The sequence below is a fragment of the Pagrus major genome, chromosome 15, assembly GCF_040436345.1.
Source record: "Pagrus major chromosome 15, Pma_NU_1.0".
NCBI lineage: Eukaryota > Metazoa > Chordata > Actinopteri > Spariformes > Sparidae > Pagrus > Pagrus major.
The window spans coordinates 26,827,972-26,851,443 of NC_133229.1; the positions used below are offsets into that span (position 1 = coordinate 26,827,972).

General features: G+C 40.7%; 1 protein-coding gene across 1 annotated transcript; it reads right to left on the reverse strand.

Annotated features, from left to right (window-relative positions):
- Nucleotides 1-298: 298 nt before the first annotated feature.
- Nucleotides 299-13,363, reverse strand: bean1 (brain expressed, associated with NEDD4, 1). Its single transcript, XM_073481459.1, has 4 exons — nucleotides 13,348-13,363; nucleotides 12,108-12,311; nucleotides 11,372-11,513; nucleotides 299-689 (listed from the first exon to the last, which is right to left on the reverse strand). Exons 1-4 carry the CDS (start codon nucleotides 13,361-13,363, stop codon nucleotides 299-301), a joined length of 753 nt encoding a protein of 250 aa, XP_073337560.1.
- Between the last annotated feature and the right edge of the window lie 10,109 nt (nucleotides 13,364-23,472).

Here is a 23,472-nt window from a genome sequence, read left to right on the forward strand (position 1 = left end):
GTTCCAGAAACTTTACAGATCGGTGAGTTTTAATTTTTATCCACAAACAAACTGTAGTTAAACTGTCGAAAACTGGAGTCTTGGCTGTGTTTCAGTCCACTGAGAAGCTGACGTCAGCAAATTTTCAGCCTTATTAGGTGTAAGCAACTGTGTGAAAAAGGTGTGCATCTCATTTAGTGTCCTTTGTTTGGTGTCACAGCTGCTCCTACCAGCCATTTTGTGCCCCTGCGTCACAAGTGTTTGTCTGATTCAGCTGGGGACGACCAACAGCGCAGGTGAAAGAAACAAATTAATCGTCCTACGAGATCTGGTTCGCTCCCGGCTGCGGGGAGTTGTCGTCACCCCCCCTCTCTGATTGGTGTTTATAAAGGTCACATGGCATGAGGGGGAGGGGCTGTCCCTGCTCGGCCAACACTGACTCATAAGGCGGCGCTGCTTCCAGCGGGAAGGAGATGGATGCGATGTGTTGCGGCTCCTGCTCCTGTAGTCCCAGAGGGTAGAGGGAGGGGGTGAACCAGGCGGCGCTGGCCGAGGTCTCTCCGCTGTATGGAGACGGATCCAGACTGGTGTATTCAGGCTGCTCCTCCTGCTCTGCCCCTCGCTGAAAGGGGTCCAGTAGGGAGTAAGGAGGCGGGTCATCTGTAGGGATGTAGATCTGAGTCGATCCTGGGCCAACACACTCATCGTAACTGTGGAAATAAAAAACAAAAAATAAGGAATTAGTACTACGGTGGTGAAGCTGGAGAACCAAAGTTCATTCTCTCTGGTTCGGATGTTAGCGCTAACAAAGCAGCACACTGGGAGAAGATTTGAGGGATATTTTTTATTTATTTTTGGAACTAGAGTTTTCTTTGACTGCCAAGACCTGGATGAAGTCCAGTCCAAAGTATCTGGACCTCTAAAGGGACAGTTAAAAGTATAGGGAAGGGGATTCTGGTGAAAGATAGTTGGTTGTTGAGTCTTGTTCCCAGGTCGTCAAACACCAACGCTTTGGGTCAGAATTTCAGGCTGAACATCGACCCAGAGCGTCAGTATTAAACGACATATACGACTTATCCATCCAGACTGTCTCGGTGTGACTGATGTCTGCCTTCTCTATAATATAATAGAACTAACTGGTACTCGGCCAACACAGAAGGAATCAATTTTCTTTATATAGCACCAATTCACAACAAAAGTTATCTCATAACACTTTTCAATTGGAGCAAGTCTAGACCATACTCTTGAATTAATTCATTAATTTACAGAGACCAAACATATCCCCCATGAGCAAGCACTTTCTGACAGCAGTGAGAAATAACTGCCTTTAAACAGATAGAAACCCTCGGAGCAGTGCAGGACTCATGGTAGGCGGCCATCTGCCTCAACTCTACTTCTGAAATCTCCAAAACTCGGCAAACACCAAAACCAAGACGAAAATCTAGATAGATAAATGGCTCAAAAGGTGAGAGGAAAAATATGTATTTTTGATTTGCAAGTGCCCTTTAAGAAATCAACTGTTCCTGTGACTTGGTGAGCAGAAACAAACAATTACACCTTGTACAAACCTAATAAAACATTCAGCAGTTTGAACTGGGTCACTAGTTTTGGATCACTTTTAAACGAGCTGCAGCTACGGGGCAGTGTTTTGTGGAGCCGTCTAATGGAGATTTTCCTCAATAGCATCATTTGCTGAGGCTCACGGCTGACGAAAGCATTGATTATTAGTGACATAAAATCATCCAGGAGACTTCTGGAAGCAGTCCCAGTTTGCAGCAATCCCATTGTCCCGACTCAAACAATGTACAATTGTGTGTCTGCTACGTCACAGCTAACTCTATGATCCATTATGTGCTGACAGCTGTCCAGTTTCGTCTGTCTCTCCGCGCTGACAGGGACACAAAAAGGAAGAGAAATAACCTTGAAAGATCATCTTAATGTAACAACAACGAATACAAAAATAGCCTTAAATATGTCTTAAAAACCTGCCTCCTTAGTTGTGCCAACACAAATGCAGTGCTGGACTGACTTGATAGCATCTATCAATGCAGGAATGTCATGATTTAAACATGTGCAGAGAATATCTCCTCCAACGAGGTTCATAAAACAAACTTTGGTTTCTCCCCTGACTGTGTTTAACTCTCTCCTCAGGAGATTTATCAGTCTGTGTTTGAGAGTTCAGAGGTTTGGGCTACATTGCTGAACAGCTTGCTGGGAGTGGATGAAAAGCCAAAGTCTGGCTAAAGGACATCTCAGAAGGCCAAACAGTGTTTTTGGTTTGGAAAACATTGTTTTCTGGTTAACTATGGCACACTGCAGAGCTGCAACCAAAACAGGTTTTTCTAGCCAAAACAGGGTCTTTACCTAAACCTAACCAGATCAGACCTGGTCCAGTGATCCATTTTCTTCCCGGTCTGCCCATTTTGACCTGGACATCAGCTGAAACAAGCTATTTCATTGGTCTATCGTATACTTGGATCTGCGTCCAAATGTTTTTTCTCCTGAACAAATGCTCTGCAGTGGTGTGCATATGTTAATAAGAACCCATAAAATCATTTTTTAAATACATTTCCATCCAAATTTTTTAGATGAAAATCTGCTTTGTGTGAAAGGGCTTTTATTCTGACGATCGAGTCAGCTGCACAGTCTGAAACTCGCTATTCATGGTTTTGGTTTTAGTTATTTGTACGACTTTAATTACACTAATACGTTAAACTTAATGTAAATTATTCTTAAACTGAAGATAAAAATGCTGCGTGTTTCACCAGCAGCATGTAGCAGCAGCCTCCGTTTGTTCTTTACACACAAACACACACAAACACACACTCAGAGCCTGCTTCCTCCTTCCTGCTGTTTTTTTGGCAGATTCCCAAAACTCTTCCCTGATGAACTCCTCCAGCAGCCCCAGAGGTCGTGTTTCTACCAGCCTCCTCCCTCAGCCGGAGAGAGCAGAGAACACACAAAACAGAGTGAAACTAAACAGAAAACAGGATTATAAAACCAGCGAGTGTGTGTGTGTGGTAGATGGTGATGGGGACATAGGAAGCAATAAATCAGAGTAACTCAATCAGCTCGGTGGTTAACTGTATCAGCCTGGTACCACGCAGTGCTGCGAGTGCGTGTGCTTTACCTCGCCCTCTCTCTTTCCTTTAACTTCTGTTCTTTCTTTTCATTCCCGTGTCTTTTCTCCGTCTCCTTCGCTATCCTCTGTGAGGGCGTGTGCCCACTTGCCAGCTATTTTAAAGCAGCGTTAGAGACTTTGAGTGTGTGTCTGTGTGGTTTCCTGTTCAATGTGTAAGTTTGTTTTAAGAGAGGGGAGATATTCTATTTTAGCTGTGATGTGAGGACGAGGCTCAGTCAGAGAGACCTGATGTCCACAGCATGAAGTGCTCATCGCACACCTCTCCCCGTGTCCAGTGATCAAAAGATGGTGTTTTGTGTTTTGTTTAGCTCATTTTATTACATTTGTGTTAAATAATCACTGGTTGGTCATTAAACTGGTTAACTAGTAATATTAGGATCCAATGTAGGTAGTGTTTTTGTTACTAGTTTTGTAACGTATTAGCTTCGCAATTCAAATAACTTTCTAATTAGTTATGTTTTCAAATAAGTAATCCATTACTGTAGGAATGTCACAGCATTTCTCTGTTTCATTTTCAAAAAAACAAACGTAATTTTTAGACAATATGAGCTGCAACATTTACTTTTCTCTGTCGGTAATGCTGCAAGGTAACAAGTTACTGTTTTAATGGCAGTGACCTTTTAACATAACAAGTTACTTTCAAAAGTAATGCTACACAACATTAATTGTAGGTATAGAAAAAAACACAGCGTCAGGGACGACGTAATATTTCAAGAATAAAATGAGAAGTTCCGATATTAGAATCTGATAGTGTCTGAGATTAAAGGGGTGCAATTAAAAGAAAATACTCAAAAATGTGTGAGAAAAAAACCTGAATATTATCTGAGATTATAAAGTCGCAAATTTGCAAGAACTTTCATCAGAGAATGTTTTTTCATTGATCTCGGCAGCTTTTAGACATTAACATCAGCATTTTCTTTCATTTTTGAACCTACGATGGCTACAATACCCAGTCATAGTCATTCATCCAAACACACTGGATAGAACCGACATTTCTAAGTACGATCTTGTGAGAGAAATGGAGCTCGTCTTATTCCCAGTGTGATCCAACCACCAGGGGGATGAAGACACACTGCTGGTCCTCTGATAATTGCAAGGAACCTTTAATGTGACCCGCTTGGAGATTTGGTTACTTCAACATCTTCTTTAATGAAGAGTTTACACTGTCAACACAGTATTTCTACATAGCTGGTTAGCAGTATAATTACTGTGTTATCAACATTTAACTGTATTATTCTCTTTGTGACAGACTTCACTTTTTAAAATGATAGTGACAATATTTTTCTTACATTAAATCTCACCTTCCACTAAACACAAATCAAAGGACTGGGGGAGAGCTACAATTTTTCTAACTATTTTATTCTGATTGTTTTCTTCTGCTTTGGGAAGACTGACCTTGAACACTCGAGCCACTGCACCTGACGAGGTGAAAATTGGAGACAGGGGAAAGTGTGTGCTGAAGGTGTTACCGAGGTGTTGTAACACGCTGTAAGTCCCAGCGTCTTTGTTCTCTCAGGAGTCATAAGCTCCTCTTGCTCCCCCGCGGCCCTCTGCTGTGTGTGTTTCTGCAAAAGCGTCACACTAGATAATGACTGTGGTGTTTTACACTCGTGTGTTCTGCTAATGAGTGTGAGCGTGTGTGTGTGTCTGTGTGTGTGTGTGTGTGTGTGTGTGTGTGTGATAGCTAGGTGTGGCAGAGTGAAAATAATTCGTCCCCTCTGAGACACATGCTGGGAGTTACACAACTGTGTATCTGTTTATCTGTGTTTTTGTCTGCTGCTCCTTTCTGTCTGAGATTCAGACACTTCATGTACAACAAACAGAAATTTTTTAGGCCCTATGGAGAAAGAAGATGGTAAGGAATCTTCTTTTTCTTTTCTGAGCGATGGACACACCCCTCTAGTGGTAGTGAGTGTTGTATATATAACTTTTAACATTTCAAAGACTGTACCAGCCGATATTTTACACATCAGATTGTTGTCTCCTGTTACATTTCACCGTTGTTCCTGAGAACCAATTTTTGATCTTCCATCTCAGCTCTCACTTTCTCCCGTTCACTTGTTCAGTCCTCGTCCTCGCTATCTGTTATCCTTTCTCTGAAGCCTTCACTGTTTCTGGGCTCAGTGTTAAAATTGCTGTGAGACGTCCTGACCTGAGAATAAATAGATTCAAAACACGATTCTTGAGTGTACATACTGTTTCTTACTCACAAAGCCTTAAGATTCGCTTTAAAGTAAAATCTCATTTTGTGTACCATATTGTTCCACGTGTTTTCTAATGATCCTGCAAAAAAGAAGTTTGTAAGACTGTCTTTACCAGTTAAATTAAAAACTTGCAGTCAGTAGAAAAGATCATTACTTAACACGTCTGGAAAGTCTCAAAAAGGTTCAAAATATAAAATATTAATTGACGACATTTTTCATTTTTAGTTTTATATCTGTTGATTACAGCAGTGTGTTCCAGACCAGTATCATGTTATAACCCTGAATAAGGTTGGTGTTATAATAAACATGTTTTTCACATTATAACAACTGATTTTTACAGACTTATCACACTTGTTATAACAACATACTATTTATCTTCTTTTGACCTGAAATTGTTCACATTAAACATGATAACTTATTGTTATAACACCAAACATTTCATCATAATATAACAAGCATCTTTATTTTTTTCTGGCACGCAGCAATATGTTTCAGTTTTTCATTGCGACTGCATGACGCATCATAACACATTTTTATGGTCAGGTTTATGCACTCACTCACTGTTAGGGACTGTGGTCTGGTTTAATACAGAAATGGTGATTTAATACCATTTTACTAAAACCACAGTCTTTCTCAAACCTCGACCAAAGAGCCTTTCTGGCTTAAACCGAACCACAGAGGGGAGTTTTGGTATGAACACTGCTCTCTGAACTCCTGTGATTTGTACGCCCACCTTCCACCCGACCTCCTCTCTGTGACTCTGGCAGCGATTATATGACACCAGAATGTAATCAGGAAAAAACAAACGACAAGATAAACCTAATTTCTCGATGACGGGTTTACAGTCAGCGTTACTTTCTTTTAACAATGATGAGGATCTATCCCTGACCTCAACCTGGATATCTGTCACGTTAGTAAAGGTAGTCTAAGTCAGATACACACAGGTCATGAGAAAGGGAGGACCTCTGGCGTGTGTTCATTCACTGGTTGTGACGCTCTACAGAGCTGGACGCCGGACAACTCTCGCTACAGAATCGAGCATATGGTCTCTGTGTGTGAGTGTGAGCATGTGTACAGCTGGCATGTCGCTGCTCTCGACCACTGTGAGAGGTACTAGCCTGTGGAGTAAAAGGGCCATATAGATGCTGTATTAACAGGTGTGTGTGTGTGTGTTGTGAGGATCTGATTTCTCAGCATAAATCAGATCACAAGACAAAGCACAATCTTAGGCTTAAAGATATAGCACGTAACATTTGCATTAAAATGTCCAAAAATGACGAGACCTTTGTCATTTGTTCTGTTGAGTTGTGTAAGTTTACACTATAATAAACGATCCCAACAATGTTCAAACTTAGAGGAATACGTCATTTTAGTCAAGGTGACGTTTCATTTAGTCGCCTGTCGATAACTTCCAGGAGAGAGTCAGAGAGGGAGGAAGGAAATGTGACTAAATGGAGGGCAGTGGATACGGCAATCCTCTGTGGATCTGTTGGTTCTGAAAGCACACTGGTGAGGGTCCAGCCTCTCCAGGCTTCCTCTCAGTAAGTCCTCATCGTTGCTATCTGGTGTTACACTTTCTCCTTTCACCGTTCACAGGTTGAGTGTTGAAGTTGCTGTTAGGCGTCCTGACATGAGTGCACTCTCTGCACTGTCTTTGTCAGTGACACTGACTGTTGGTGTCATACAGTATGACACAGCAGCAAGCTAATCATTAGTAGAGCCGCCGTTGCCAACAGTCAATGAGGCCGCCGAACAGGTAATCCAATTGAAGAATCTTTCGATTTTTGTCATGCAGCCTGTTGTGCCAGGCATGGCTGCTACGAACTGAAAAACAAATTATATTACAAGCACTATGGTAATTTAATGCTGAAGAAGAAGAAGAGGAAGAAACAGTCCTACCTGAGCACTGCAGGCTGGATTTATGTCTGTGAATTATAACTTTGTTAAAAATGTTGTTTAATATACTGTATTTCCACTGCGCTCATAGTGAAATGTCAGCAAATCTGTTGCATGTTTACATTTCTGATAATTTTTTATGCATTTTTGCAAGACAGCGTTGTCTGTGAACCAACATCTGAACAACTGAGGGCCAAAAAAGTGTCAGATAAAATCTTATCTGACGTTTTACAACCCACAACTTATCTGTTCTGGTTCACTATTTGTGAACCTTAATGTTTAGAGAGATTTTAAAGCAACTCGGCTACGGTTAATTATTTTCACCATCAATTTGTCGCCCAGTTACTTTTTGACTAACTGATAAACTGTTAAGAATAAAATGTCATAAAATAGTGAATAAAAGGGAACAAAAATTTCCCAGTAGCCCGAGATATTTCTCTCTATTCAGTGTTTGTGTTTGTGTTTTTTTGTTTGTGTCCGAAAGCAATATTTAGTTATATATAACAGAAGAAAAAGCAGCAAATCTCCACATTTGAGAGCCTGGAATCGATTCATGTTTTGCATTTTCTGCTTGATAAATGACTTAAATGATTGATTAATTGTTGACAATTCATTTTCAGCCCTAAAAAAACTACATACAACCAAATTCAAGCCATTTTTTGACACATTTAATGACATCAAACAACATTTTATCAATCTGAATGAAAGATGACATTACTCTTTGCCGATTATTCGCTACAACGAGGTCATAATATGTCAACACTGCTCCAGAGTGGCCAAACATGTATGAATCAATGTTGCTTTTAGAAGATTTATTATATATAGATTAATTATGGTTTTATACAAGTAAAAAGACACCGGATGACATGTTTCTAAACTTTGTGTAACAGTTTAGCTCTTGCCCCATGATCCCTAAAAGCAAGGTGTGTGTGAGTGTGTGTGTGAGTGTATATGAGTGTGTATGTGTGAGTGTATATTGTGTGTGTGTGTGTGTGTGTTTGTATGTGCCAAAGCTTGCAGAGCGTCTCCCTGAGAGGAAGCAGAAGCTTGCAGTCTCCACAGGTGAGCTTCTGATCTGTGAGTGTGAGTTTTTCTGGAAGAGTGTGTGTGTGTGTGTGTGTGTGTGTGTGTGCTTGTGTGTGTGCTTGTGTGTGTGTGTGTTTGTGTCGGAAGCGTTACATTCACAGTCTCAGTAGGTGAGCTGTTGATCTGAGTTCTCTGAGTTTCCCTCAACCATCTGTGGCCCGCACAATCACACACACCCACCCACCCGCACACACACACCCTGCAGGATCATCACATGACTGCAACTACCTGCCTGTTGACAGCGTACCAAACCACGAGGCGCCAGCATTATGGTAAACAAAATGTGCAATTTATATGTATGCATGTGTGTCTTTTTCTTATGTGTGTGTGTGGTTTGGCTGACGTCCCATCGTCCGGGCCAGAAAGTCCGGCTCTCACACAGGCTGTCCAGAACACTCTGCTTCCCTGCCAAAGCACTGACGTAGCAAGCTAGCTCCCCTTTCCTTCTCCTCTCCTCTCCTCTCCTGTCCTTTCTTTCCTTTTCTTTCCTCGTGACATTTTACTGCTCTTCTCTCTCTCAGGTTTCTGCTGCTGAAGGGAGGAGACACACCCTGATTTTGGTTTCTGTCCTGAACTGCTAAAAGGCAGGTCCACGGTTTATCATAAACATTATGAATGGATTCATTAGAAGTCTGGTGGGAGCCGTGATGGTGCATTGGAACATTTTCTTGGCCCACGTTCGGCCCTGCAGCATCAACTATCATTTAAACACCACAGCAAAACTCAACCCTGCTGCTGAGCAGCTGTATCCCTCCACAGACCATGTATCTTGCAGCACGGCGCACTTTGTCTGTGTTACAAGACAGGACCAGGAACATGACAGGAGCTTTGGTTTAGTCGGCAGATTACAACCTCAGCAGAGACCTTCAGCCTCGGGTTCAACATGATGAATGTGATTGTGTAATGCTATTGAATCAGCATGAACCAGGATCCATGTGGAACATTTCCTACAGTGAGGCTTCAAAGAATTTGATGTACAGTATGTGGAATGAAACGGCTGTTGAGTGAGGAAAAAATATCAATATCTTTTTAATCAATGTTCACTTTAACTGTTTGGTGACTGGCAGTTTGGCCTCGATAATCATGAGACTAGGCCTGAATAATCAGTGAGAAATCAACTTTGATAATAAATATCTGGTTCCAGGATGACAGGAACAATAATAAACATGAATGCCACATTTCCATCTCATTTTATGCATAGTTTTCTTTAATAATGGTTTAAAGACTGGAGAATCAGTCAATGAACCACATCCCATTGGGCAGAATAAATGTTTGCAATGTCCGTTTCTGCAAACCTCTGATATGTTGAAACCTTTTATTTATGTTGCCACCTTATGTTTCCTTTGGTTCAATTTTCTATTTTATGTTTTGCCAATGCGTTGCTTATGATCTGATTATGTTTAGGCACAAAAACAATAGGTAAGGGTTCGGAAAAGATCATGTTTTGGCTTAAAAATACCGGTTGTGGTCGACAGAAACGCAGCTGGAGATGTCCTGAGGTTTCCTTAAAGATATCACGCTTACAAATGTTGAAACACAGCCTCAAACTGTGGTCACTGGCTTGAACGGAAGTGGATGGGAACATACGTTCATTTACATTTTATTTTGAAGATTTTCTAGTGAAGTCATTTGAATGCCATCTGACTTTAAACTCCTGAGGGGCTCTTAAATAAGAAATATCAACCAAGTTCAACATTGTGTGAATGCAGCAGTAGAGTTGAGCTGAATCTAAAGGCAACGTTTTGTAGATGCCTTATGAAGTTGTTTTTTTAAACTTAAAATGTTTCACTTTCAGATTCTGGCTCCATGTCAGATGACTTATCACCAGTCATGTGACTATTGTATCTGCCTTTCTGATATCTCTGGTCATCAGCTGACACCTCTTCCTCTTTAGTATTCTTATGCTAATAAACTGTGACTTGCACATTTGAATAGCTTTTTCCAAAGCAATGACTCAGGCCATCAGGCTAAACTCTATAGGGGTATCATTACATTTATGACCATCTGCCATCTGACAGAAATGTTTATTAGCTGTTGGCCTTCATGACGGGAGAATCTAGTGTTTCTATAATGAAAAACGTTGGTGATTTCAGCGTAAGAAAACGTTAAACAGGAACTCACTGGGTACCCATAACCTTTCATATTGATGCCGAGAGCTGTTAAGCTGGAAATGAGTCAGCTGGAGACCAGAGGCATCAGACCCAATAACCTTTCATATTGATGCTAAAAGTCGTTAAGCTGCAAAAATGTGTCAGCTGGTGATCGGGGTCATCAGAAAGTCAAATACAATTGTCTCAGAATGAATAAATAGAAAATATAAGATACTATCCAACCGACGATCGACTGATTTAGGTGAAGTAGGTGAATGTTTCTGAGGCAGAGCATGGAGGAGAGAGACGCACACACACACACACACACACACACACTGCAGGGGAGGGATGTATGTGAATTATTAAAGTTGCCAATTAGACCAGTTGACATTTAGATCAAAAACACCATGACACTGGCCTTTAGCGAGCTCTTTCTTTCTCCGATTCTCTCTCTCTCTCTCTCACACACACACACACAAACAGACACACACAATGCAACACTCATTCCAGCACCTTTACAAAGGGCACCGAGGGTAACAGTGCTCCTTAATAAATGAATTACTACAGAGGAAGGGTCAAACCAGGTGGAGTGAGAACAGCGGGGGGACACGGCTGAATGGTCAGTTACATTTTGAAATTTGACATTTGACATGACAGGAGGAGGGTCTATAGTGAAGCTGGTGGCGGGTGCAGACAGCCCAGACTCTTTTCATTTCATTTGAATTATTTTTCTGAATATTTTAGCTCAAGTATTTGTCTGTATGTGCTGTACGCTATGGGCTTATTTCCTTTTTGAGCAGAAAGTAAAATAATATTTTGGGAAACATGCTTCCATACTTGTCAACTGTGAGACCTCAACAATAGGGAGGGTTTCAAAAGCAAACTGAGGCCCTGAGGGTCTACCTCAAGAAAATCTATTTATGTGAAATACTTTCTGGCAGAGTCAGAGTCAGAGTCTTCACGTCAGCACTTACCGTGGTGGTGAGTCGGGGTACAAGTTGTTGATTTGTGACAGAGTGTCTCTGTATGAATCAAAGTCTAAACCAGGAGGAAAGTCTTCTAAGCAGGTAGATCTCAGCTCTCCTACTGAACCTCCATAGGAGAAACCATCCAGACCTGCAGAAACAGAGACATGAAGTAACATCCTGGCAAAAAAAATGACGTAATGGATGCAACTTTTTTGCAAACAGCACTCAAGCTGATGTATCCTTTATGATGACAGAGGCAAAGAAGCAACAAAATTTCAAAGGACAATTAAACAGATGAGGTAATTCGTTTTTTCTATCGATCCATTTAAAGTCCTGGCAGCAACTATTGTTTAATATTTGCTTAGTGCCTTGAAATATTTACATTCTCTTGGGAAACAAAACAAAACTGCTTAAGATTTTGGAAGCAAGTGATGTGCACGATATTGTGGGTGTAGTAAAACGTGAGCAAGACAAATGTGTAGGGGTGTTTCATCAGTTATAAGAAATATCCTGAATCAATGGGCCTGAAATCTTAACAATCATATAATCTTAACAGTGTGATACATGCTACAACAGAGTTTATTTCAAAATGACTTCATGTTCTGCTCCATCGCTCCACAGATTGCCCTGGAGATGGTGAAAATTACAGACTTTGAAACACGGTAATTGCTGAAAACCTAAATGACACTTGGAGGGGAAGACGACATGATAGCTGGTCACAAAGTCAGAGCCGCAGACTGACCGTAGCTCGCTCGGAGGTGAGGGTTTCGGAGTCGACTGTCTTTGCGCAGGCTGCCGACGATGATGGTGATGCAGGAGAGGAAGAGGACCAAACCTATAACAATCCCCGCCACCACCAGTGGAGACACCAGGAGAGACGCCTCCCCTCCCGACTCCCTCTCACTCCGGCAGTCTGGGTACTCCCCATGGCTCTGGTTGGAGCTCACTGCAGGGGGGACAGAGAGATGGAGGTCAGGATTGAGTGTGTGTTCCTGTGTGTCAGCGTGTGTGAACACGTACTGTATGTTCAGATTGGAAAACAGGGGAAAGATAATTGTTATCTGACTTTGTGCATTGTTTTCTACTGATGTAGAAAATAGTTCACAAAAGCCTCGTTTCCACCAAGCAGTCCGGTTACTTCAGTTTAGTTCGTTACACTTTGGAGCAGTTATTTTTGCGTTTCCATGTTCAAAAGTAAAAAGAACCGATCCGTACGGTTCTGTTTATTTATCACCCTTCTGTTGAGGTACAGCGATCAGTTATTATGAACCACATATCTGGAACCAACTCCCAGAAAACTGCAGGTCGCTCCAACTCTCACCTCTTTTAAATCAATCCTGAAGACCTTTTTGTTTTTGCCACTGCATTTTTAAAGCTTTGATCAATAAACTTGAACTGCACCGTAACTTATTTATTGTCTTGTCTTTTTAAAAACTATTATATTTTAGCTTATTCTCAGTTGTTTCTCAATGTCTTCCAACTTGTTTTTAATGTCTTTTAATGTAATTTTATGCCCCTGTAAAACATTTTGAGTCGCCTTGTGTCTGTATTGTGCTATACAAAAAAACTTGCCTTGCCTCACCTATCCAACACTAAAAGGTGGAGTTATAACACTGCAGCCCGCTGATCGGCCAGGCGAAAACAGCCGGAGTCGTCTCGTCCTACTAAAGGATCTCACCTCTGTCTCGCCGTGTGCAGCCGTCTCTAAAGCTTGCTTCCTTGTCGTAATTAAAATAAATTAATAAAAATCAAAACACATTAATAAACAAATTAACTGTCTGTCTGTCAGTCAGGCCTTATGACGCTAGTGCATCTGGGGGTCGTGTTACATAATCGCCGTCTTGCCCGGCACACATCGTATCATCGAGGACTTATTCCATTTCAGTGTGTGACAGATAATTAGAGCTGGAGTCCACAAACACACACACACACACACACACACACACACACACACACACACACACACACACACGCTCGCTCACTCTCAGTCACCATCATCATTAGATTACAGAACGATGCTGTTCCCCTCCATTTCTGTTTAATGTCTCATCTGTCTGTTTGCTCTGCCTGTCCACCCTCTTCCTGTCTGTCCTCCTCTTTATCCGTCTTACTGCCAGTCACTCTGGATCCGTCTGTCCACGTTTATGTCACATCTGAGAGAGGAGAGAGACTACAACTTGTTTTCTTTTGACATAACCAAAATGTTCTGATGCCCAGCGTGTGTTTTCTCTCTATCATTGCATGTTTCCTCATACATATGAGGGGAACAAAGCTGCTTTCAATTTTTAGACCTTGTGTCATGTCACTAGATCAAGATTACAAAATACTCAAATCAGGAGGAGCATAATTGAAAGGGCGAAAGGTTAATCCTGTATTGTATCAGTCGATTCTTTAATGTTGGCAAACAAAAGCAGTTAGGTACAGGAAGCGTCAGCATCAAGGACAACAGGAGCATTGTTTCGAAGGGAACAGCTTAGTGCTCTGTATTGATAATGACAAGGACAAAGGAGGAAGTCGGATGAGGTTGTAATAGAGTAACAAAGCCTGTATTGGGAGGAGATTAGGGTGGACTGGATTACCAAAACGCCAGACTTCACTGTGAAATGGGAGGTTGCTGTTCATTCCCTGTTTTCTACCAACAGTCAGTGTTAGTTTCTTTTAACCTCTACCACTGTCATTTCCTGATAATTGTTTATTAATGATAATAATTGAACATGACAACCAAAGTCCCCAACTCAACCGAGGTCATTTCAAACAGCGATAATAATGTTTCGCGAACTTTGTCCAAAGTCGGATCAGAAAAACACATAAATAAACTCAGTGTTTTGTCATTTAAAGGTGTGATTTGTATGAAATGGTCAGAATTTGAAGGTAGCTCCAAAATTCACTTGCAGCACTGGACTTGTTGTTCTTCACTGCAGTTGTCTTTGGCTGTCGCAACCAGCTGCCGTTAGCAAGCAGCTCAGGTAGCCGTGCAGCTAAGTGGCTACTGAATGTCAGACTAGGACCCTTGTTGGACGATCATGGATGTGCAAAACAGGTTTAATATCTGAACGTCTGGCTAGGACTCTTTTTGGATGTTTGTGGACGTGCAAGAAAGCTAAATATCCAATCTTATTGGCATTGTTGGAAACCAAAACAAGTTTTTTTGGGACAAATATTAATGTGAAATACATGTTAAATAAAGATAAATGATTGAATTATAATGAAAATGGCAATTATGAAATAACATTTAATATTTCAATATGCTAAATCTGTCATTTTCCATCAAATGTACCAACTGAAACACAGTGAAACGCAGATCATTTTCTCAGCTGACTGGCCCAGAGGGAAGCTGCCTCTTCTGTGTTAGAGGACATGTTTCCTCCTGTCCCTCTCTCTGTCTAACACTGCTCTGAATATAAAGCAGCAGAGACAATCAAAATCGCAAAATGATTTACACTCACAATATCGTTTTCATTTCAGTCTCTGTGCTACTCTATTGCTCATTTCTCGTCTCTTTCCCCCCGCTGAATGTCTCCGACTGTAATTCTGTTGTCTACAGTAATATGGTTTCACACAAATTCCCGAGAAGAGTAAAATGTTCTCTCACCCCAAACGATCCCCAGCAGACCTCTCTCCTCTCTCTGCAACGTCTCGTCTCTCACACACTTCTTTGTCTCCCCTTTCTCTCTCTGCTAACGTGATTTTCTCTTCATTTCGCCTCTCATCTCTTCCTCATAAACTCCATTTTCTCTCGTTGTCTCCGGAGAGAACTCGCAGAGAAATCTATAATTATATAGATTTAAAATCACATTAACCTCGCTCCTCTGTAACATTAGCACAAGGAAGCACACATACGTGCACACAGAGACAAACTCATAATAATCTTAGAAGCTACTCATCCAAAACATTATTTTTTTTTTGCAGGCGTGATGGCAAAATGTTCAGACATTCATGGTACAGCCGTAGAGGCTGAATCCAATTGATTTCCATCAGTCTCTGACTTTTGATGTAACGCCTTCATCAGGTCAAATTTCCAAATTGTTTTATGCCTCACTACCAGTTGAACCAACGCTATTCCCATCAGCCTCAGCTGTAATTTATATTTATCGCTAATTAGCATATGTTAGCATGCAAACATGCATAACTGAGATGGTGAATATAGTTGCAACATTCAACCCTGTCTCCTAGAAATTCTTTTGTATGTTACTTCACTGTTTTTATTATGTTGTGATGAGGAACGTAACACAGTCGCAGGGAGGTGGTCACACAAAGTGCAGGATTTTCACTCCAAAGACCTGAGTAGACATCCTGAGTGCCACCTGTGGTTAGGTTTAGGTATTGGGTTCTCAAAGTGGGATCCCCAGGAGATCCTTGAGGGGCTTCCAGGGGAGGTACCCACCAAAAAGAGGAATAATTTATGTTCACTTTAACTCCATCCAGTTGCTTTTTAGTCATGAGTTTCCAACACATTCTGTCATAAAACATCTAAAATTCTGATCAGATCAGCGACCCTTCTTTTAAAATCTTATCAGATCTGGGTATTATGGTCTAATTTATGTCAGTTTTGGGTTCCTTGGCATGAAAAAGTTTGAGAACCACTGTGTTTAGACAACAAGTTGGTTAAACACATTGTGTCTCAGGTCACTAACGACTAAACCAGACCACAATCTTTCCCGAACTCTAACCATGTGCTGAGAGTGGCTAAACATACCATACCACAGCCATAAAAACTTTAATAACGCTGTAGTTACAGAAGCAGATATATTTCTGCAACATCTAATACTCTCCATTATCTATAGAAAGTATAATCCAGTTGGTATTATATTTCCTTCAAAATGTATTACTGTTGCTGAAATTGGTTTTACATATATGTAATCCTTTCATGTATGGTCTCCGCTACAGTGGACAGATATTTGGAAGACATTTTTAACCTTTTAAATTGGAGTACCGTGTCCCAACCATCAGGTCAATCCGAAGTCCATGTCCACAATTCCATCTGATCACTATCCTTGTATCTCTTTGTCATTTTTTAGATATGGCATCACAAATTGAAAATGTTGAAGAGAAGAGGAGACGCACCAAATACACCTGGAATAACTGTTAAAATCATCTCACTCTCAGAAAAAACAACTTTCAACAACATTCAACAAAGTGTTAGAAATACTATCACCCAGATCTTAATAACATTTTTCTTATTTACTTTTTTTTGCCTTATTTTGCATGTTTCATTCAAAAACAGTCATGTTAAATAGTTTTGTGATTTTCTATAAATATAGGTCCGAGTGAATACTTGAGGTGATGTGATATAAAATGGTTCGTTTTGTTTTGATTGTACCGAGGTCATGTTGGTCTTTCTGATCTCTGCAGTTACAGTGATGATCACTCTTGGTTCATCTGCAGCGACAGAAACGTTGCACACACACACGGGATATGAGACAATATGTTTGACAGATGGTTTGAAACTGTATTTATGCCCTTGATGTAAATTGTGGCTGTTTGATTAAACAGTTTTCAAGCTAATTTTAGTCTTTCCTTGAAAACTGAAAGCAAATAGATCTGACACACAAAGTTGTTCTAATCTATTTTCAAATTGGTGTAAATTGCCATGTGCCTGGCGTCTGCAGGATGACTTTGACATAATATGTGCCTTTGTGGTGTAGGCCAGCCACGGACTGTCCAATGACGTGTCATATTTGTATTTTTAGATTGTTTTCTTAATGTGTTTTTGTGTGTGTACTTCTGTTTGCCTCAAATTGCCCCTTGAGGGATGAGTTAAATATCTTGAATCGAATTAAGAGATGTGATCACTCTGCTATAAACCAGTCACAGTGCGAGGCAGGGATGAACTGTACTCCTACTTTCTTGCTTCTACTTTCTCCTCTTATGAAAACGGATGACCACTTCTCACGGACGAAGATCCGGCTTTTACGTGTGTGGCTGCATGAGCTCATCCTCCCCCGCAAGGCCACTGGACGAAACTGCCCAGCAAATATCTTTTCTGTTCTCTGCACTTGATGATTTAAGACAGAGGAGGGGAGTTTAGGAGATACGAGGAGCGGAAAAACAGCGGAGAGAGGAGGCAGGAGCACAATAATTTCGGACGAGCGAGGAAGCAACACACAGAGAGAGAGTGAGAGAGAGAGAGAGAGAGAGGGAGCAGGAAAGATTGTAATAAATGGTGATAGTGTTATATTTCAAAACCCTGAGGGGACTGGGCCCAGCTGCAGAGAGAAAGCAGAGAAAGAGGAGAGAAATGTGTATCTACGTACGTGTGTGTGTGTGTGTGTGTGTGTGTGTGTGTCTGTGTGCGTGACTGTTGTAGTGTAAAAATAGTAGCCCTGTTTGCCCGTTGCATGAAATAAATCAGGGTAAATGATCAGAGGGAAGCAGGTTAACAAGAAACCTATAAATCTTGGGACATCCAGCAGTGGACGATGTCATAAATCGTCTGCACACTTACGGTGTCGCACCTTGTTTGTTTTAGTGAATCTGCTTTGTCTTCTTCGTCAAAAAAAACCCTCAAATGTCATTTTAAAGCCTGGATTTTGGTTTATCACGTATGTGTTCGAGTGTGTTAGCTGAGAAGCCAGATCGTTAAAGAACTGCCACAAAAAAACACACAATGAGTGAAGCTAAGAGCCACTATCGAAGCTTCAATATCTGGAAAATAAATCAACTATTTAAAGACAGACGTTGAGCCTTCATTAAGCAGCAGTTTCTGATACTCTGCTTGTTAGGGAGACAGTGACTTGCCCAAAGGCACTCCAGCAGGGCTCGTGCTCACGGGCCTTCTGCATGAGAAACGAGCAGTGACCGCTAATATGACAGAGTATATGGTGCATGTTCATATATAATGAAACAGCAGCAGTGGTAACTCACTTTGACAGCTTGTCACTAAAGCTTACTGTTGAGCTGGCGCCCACCTCCTGCACCATATGTACTATACAGTGTGTTACAAAAAGCCACTTCATAATCTTGATGTTGACACCAGCCCCGAGCCAAGTGCTGACCTGGGGCTTATTTAGTGACTTTAAATGTGCATGAGCTCATGCTGTTTGTGTTTTTCTGCTTTTTGTGTCTTCACACCAGAAGTTGTTGTAACTGTGAGCAGAACTACAGATGCAGCTTTTTATTTTCCCTGAGAGGAATCATCTTTTTGAAAAACCTACAGCATGATTCAGCTGACAGACGTGACCTGGGAATATGGTTCGAGTTTTGTTTATTGTCATGAAAAATTTTACTTCACTGCACTCAACATCATCATTGTTTATTTTGATGCTGCAGCAACAAGAGATCAGATCTGCAAGCAAGGAAAAGCCAGTGGCTGCATTGGTGTGGTCGTGTTGCCACAGGTATTCATTCAAGTCCAATTTGAGTAATACATCTATGAGTTAGAGGGCTTTTTACAGCACATTGGTCTATACATTTATGCAACACATCCTCAGTCTCAACTTGTCATAAACAGAAGCTTGGTCAGTGGCCTTAAGCTCCAAACTATGACGCTCTACCTACTGTACCTCTTTAGTGTCAGTTCTGTATGTGACTTTCAAAATTAAGTTTCCTGACAGACGGTTCTCATATTATGACTTTTGGACTGTTGTAAACGTTGGTTAGGTTTAGAAAAAGATCATACTTTGGGTTAAATAACTACATTAAGTGATACGTGAGAACACTTCCTACAATACTTATGTAAGTTATGTCATTTATGTACGTTAATTACTTGCATAACATAACTTCTGGTCACAGCTTGGGGAAGCGACCTTTTAGAGGGAAAGTCCAGGATGTTACCAATCCAACCACCTCCCAACTCAGAGTTTTCTGTAAGCTTCTTTATATTATATATTTTTTATATTACTGCACTAGAGGGGCGCTTCAAGAAGTGAAGCTAGAGCGATATCCACAGCGGCAAACTTAGAAGTGTAGTCTGCTGTATTTGATGTGTTGGGAGTGAGAACCGGCTGTATGATGAGATTTTACAACTCTGAAAAGCAAAAATATCGACCATCTTTTTATCCCGTCTGGATGAACGCAGGGCAACAAGAAGAATTTCATCATTATGTTACAAATTATAATACAAAGAAACTGCTGCTGCACGTACTGGAGCCTGTGTGGTTGATGTATGCGGTGGGTTACGGCCAAAGTTTAGAAAGAAACCACTCAGAGCCTCCTCATTTATTGACTGAATGGAAAGATGCAGTGCTATTGATGGTCTACATGCAGCCTCACTCTTCTGGATGGTTAAGAAGTTAAATGTGAATACAGTGTAAATATAAATATATAGTGCATCATGTTCAGAAATGTGTCTTTCGGGTATTTTTTGTTATTAAAAGTTGCATCTTTTTGGAGTACTGCAATGATAAATCAAAAGACGCAAACACACACGGGAAGACAAAATGATCTGGTGTCAAAGATCAACATATAGGTCCCATGTGTGTGTGTGTGTCTGTGTGTGTGCGTGTGTCCATTCAGATTCGGTAGTCATTCATTTTTGGTCGTCACAAACTATAAAGGTTAAGAGCCTGCGATATCGACTGCTGCTGCGCACGCTGCATCACTTTGTACATTAGCTGCATACATTATACAGAAGCATCAAGCGGCCTCTCAGATTCATTCTGACAGCTTGTCATTATGAGTTACGACCACCGTTCTCTTCGATATGAAATATACCATAGTGCTCGCTGACTGTACATCCACCGACATCGAGGCAGAAAGAGTTTCCTCCCGGCAGGATGTTCAATAACGGACGACAACAAACTCGACTTAAGCCAACAGCGGCATCGACGTTGATTTTCAGGGCGGGTACGAGAGGAGGAACTTGAGGAGTCTTAAGGGACCACACCACTGTTTTTCCACATCCTACAGTTTACTCTCTTTGGTAGAGTATGGAAATTATTGTGCACACTTGGAAGTAATCATAGTGTGCACAGTTTCCTCCCTAATTTAATATATTTTGTTGAAGTGTTACTGTGCAATGACTCATGATTGATCCATAATATCCTTGCACATGGCGCTTGACATGTGGTGCAGTGGCGATGCTACAGTATATAACAGGCAGGGACGTCTTGAAAACCTTCAGTTGCCCTTAATCTACCAAACCATCATCCATGTATCCGTCTCTCTTTCCTCTATTATTCTTCCTCCTTCTACCTCTTTCACTTTCTTCCCTTCAACCTCTGATCTTTCCATCTTTCTCACATTCTTCACGCTGCGCTTCAGTAGTCGCCGAACGTTCACAGCAACCCAACAAACCACTACAGACTTTCCTCTGTTGATAGCTGACAGCTGGACTGCTACCATCCCACACACACACACACACACACACACACACACACACACACACACACATGCATCCCTCCTGAGACATCAGCATCTTCTTCAAGGTCAGGACAGTCTTCAGTCTTTGTTTGTACACTGAGTTAATCATTAAGAATGATCTGCATAGTAGAAGCTGAAACAATCTGTCAGCTGTGTTGTGAGTGATCGAGAACAGAGCACGAAATAAAGATCGATCAGTGCAGAATGAAAAAACTCTAATAAAATTGAGGAATAGAAAAAAATTGGTTAAATATCAGCTTCAGTTCATTTTCAGTTATTTTTCACTCTTCACTTCAGTTTGACTTTCAATAAACAAGTCATTATTTTCTGACAGTGATTCATAGCTATTGTGTGGAGTGGAAGTATAAAGCAGCAGGAAAGAAAAGAGTTTCCAAGGTAGCAAAACCTTCTCTTTCTAACTGACAAAACACTGTAGAAAAAGTAAATGTTTAAAGGACCTACTTACAAGAAAAATGTATTTTTGAGTCTCACTCCCAACTCCTCAAAAACTGACGCTTTTGAATGGCGGCCGACCTGTCCTGCACTCCCAAAGCATCAGTTTTTGACAAGTTGGGAAACCAAGAGCGTCATTATTTGATGAGTTGGGAATGAGACTCAAAAATAAACTTTTGTAGGCTGTGTAAATATATATAAAGTATAAAGTGACTGATTCTTCTGAGTCAGTTTGGCTCTGTATGTTTGAGAAACTTGTTTAAAGTGACTCCAAATCCAGTCCCAAAACACTAATTAGCTAATGGACAACATTCATCACATCTGACACTGAAGGCTAATTAAGCCGGCTGCACAGATAACAATCAGTATCAATGCAGTTAGACCAGGATGCTCATTAGGATGCATTAACATCATTGCAAGTCTCTGACCACACAGCTGGATTTTTTAGGCCAATCAGTCTAATTGGTATTGAAAACAGCTCCGTCACAGCAGGGAGTCGTTCCTCAGACTTTGAACATACGGTTGAAGTTTGATCGGATAACTCTAAATGACAAAAGCAGTAAGAGTACAGAGTTCTTGCACATCTTGTTCGGTTTCTTTTTCTTGAAACTCTGAGGATCAGAAGTAATTTTACACTGATGAACGTCTTAAAAGATGTCTGCTGCACCTTTAAAGAGACGTTTTACTGTGTTTGTGTCAGGTGCATCATTTTTATATCTATAGCTCAATAAGAATCAAATATGTGATCGTGTGCGTATTGTTGATCTAAAACTGAGCTATTAAAAGTCAAAAGGTAGCTATTAAAGGAGCTAAAACATAAACATATCTTTAAAAACATCTACAGCTCAGAAGGAAGGTAATAAACCAAGACTATAATAGTTTATATATGTCATAATTTATTTGTTTCTATCTTCTTGGCGCCCAACACAGCCACAGTGACTTGTGGTTGGCTGCTCCGTCTACTCGCATCAAATAAATATGTTGATAAAGAGACCTCGAAATTATATCAGATGCATTTCTTTATTGTTTTATTTTTGTCTGTCATGAGGCCAATAACTTTTGTGTATCACACATTGTTTCTTTGCTCATGAATCAAAAATAAAACTGCTGTGAGGAGATTTTTCTCTGCATTCAAGTATGGAAAGTTGGCACCAAACGTCTTTAGCTATCCAAATATGTTTCATTGTTTGTTGGAGCTGATTTGATTTAATGCTACTGCAGAGTTTTCACATCCAGCTCTTGAGGGACTCTGCAGGGACCCGGTTCTTCTCTCTCCTGAGCCTCGACCGTAGTGAAGCACTGTTTTCTTTGTTTTTCTGCAAAACCCCTCAGACTCCACCTGACCTGAGCTGGATTTGCATGAACTGACACAGGCACTAATTAACCTCTCAGCTGGTGATGTTATTGTTGCAATATTATATTTATTTGTTTAACATAACAGCTGAAAGAGGGGGATCATTTTAACTTTTGGGTGGTTTTAAGAGATGACGTGACCTGTTTTTACTTTGTTCAAAGGATTATTTTTACACATCCATCGAACTTGGGAGCAGGTGCATTGGAAAGATCCCTCATGCTGCTATTGCTCAGCATCAAAATCTATTAATAAAGTTTGTGTTTCGCCTGGACCTTGTGTTTTAAATAATTTGTTACAACAATGATCTTTAATAGATGATGCTCTGCCCATGCTTTGTTCACAGGTGGCTCATCTGCTCACTTATGTTTATTAAACTTTTATAATTTTGCCGTGAATAAGAGCATCTGCTGAATGTCAGTCCAGTCTCCAGGATAAAAAAAATGTTGGCAGCAAACGTACCTGCAAACCGCTAATACATTAAAATTGTCACAGGCTACGTGCCACATGGACATTTAAAAAAACATGTCATACCATGTTCACATTACATGTTTATGACCTGACTTTCATGTGTGGAGGGATAGGAGATGGTGGTGGAGTTACAGGCGAGAAGGCTGCCAAGCCAGTGATCGCTCTTCAAAAGTGTGTTTCAACATTTGCAACATTTCACGGAGACCTCGGGACAAAAATGAAATATTTTTGATGAGAAGTCAGGAACTTGTGTTTGTGGCGACCAAAACAGGTATTTTAATCCAAAACATTATCTTCTCCTAACCCTTACCAAGTTGTTTTTGTACCTAAACCTAACCAGACCACAAGCGCAGTGTTGTAACAAGATAACAAACCAAAAGAAAAGTTAAATTTCAACATAATGCTGGTTTTCAGAAACGTACATGTCCAACATTCATTCTGGAATTTGGTTGTAAATATTCAGATAGCACATCCAAAACAAACTTCACTTCAATCAGTGTGATATTGGAAAATATATCCTCTGTTTTCACAA

Bases quoted from the DNA above. Each gene is read 5' to 3' on its own strand.
- bean1 (XM_073481459.1), bottom strand. The intron at 11,514-12,107 runs GTCAGTCTGCGG...CTGTTTCTGCAG, and splicing joins TCACCTCCGAGCGAGCTACG to GTCTGGATGGTTTCTCCTAT. The intron at 690-11,371 runs GTAAGTGCTGAC...TTATTTCCACAG, and splicing joins TACCCCGACTCACCACCACG to TTACGATGAGTGTGTTGGCC.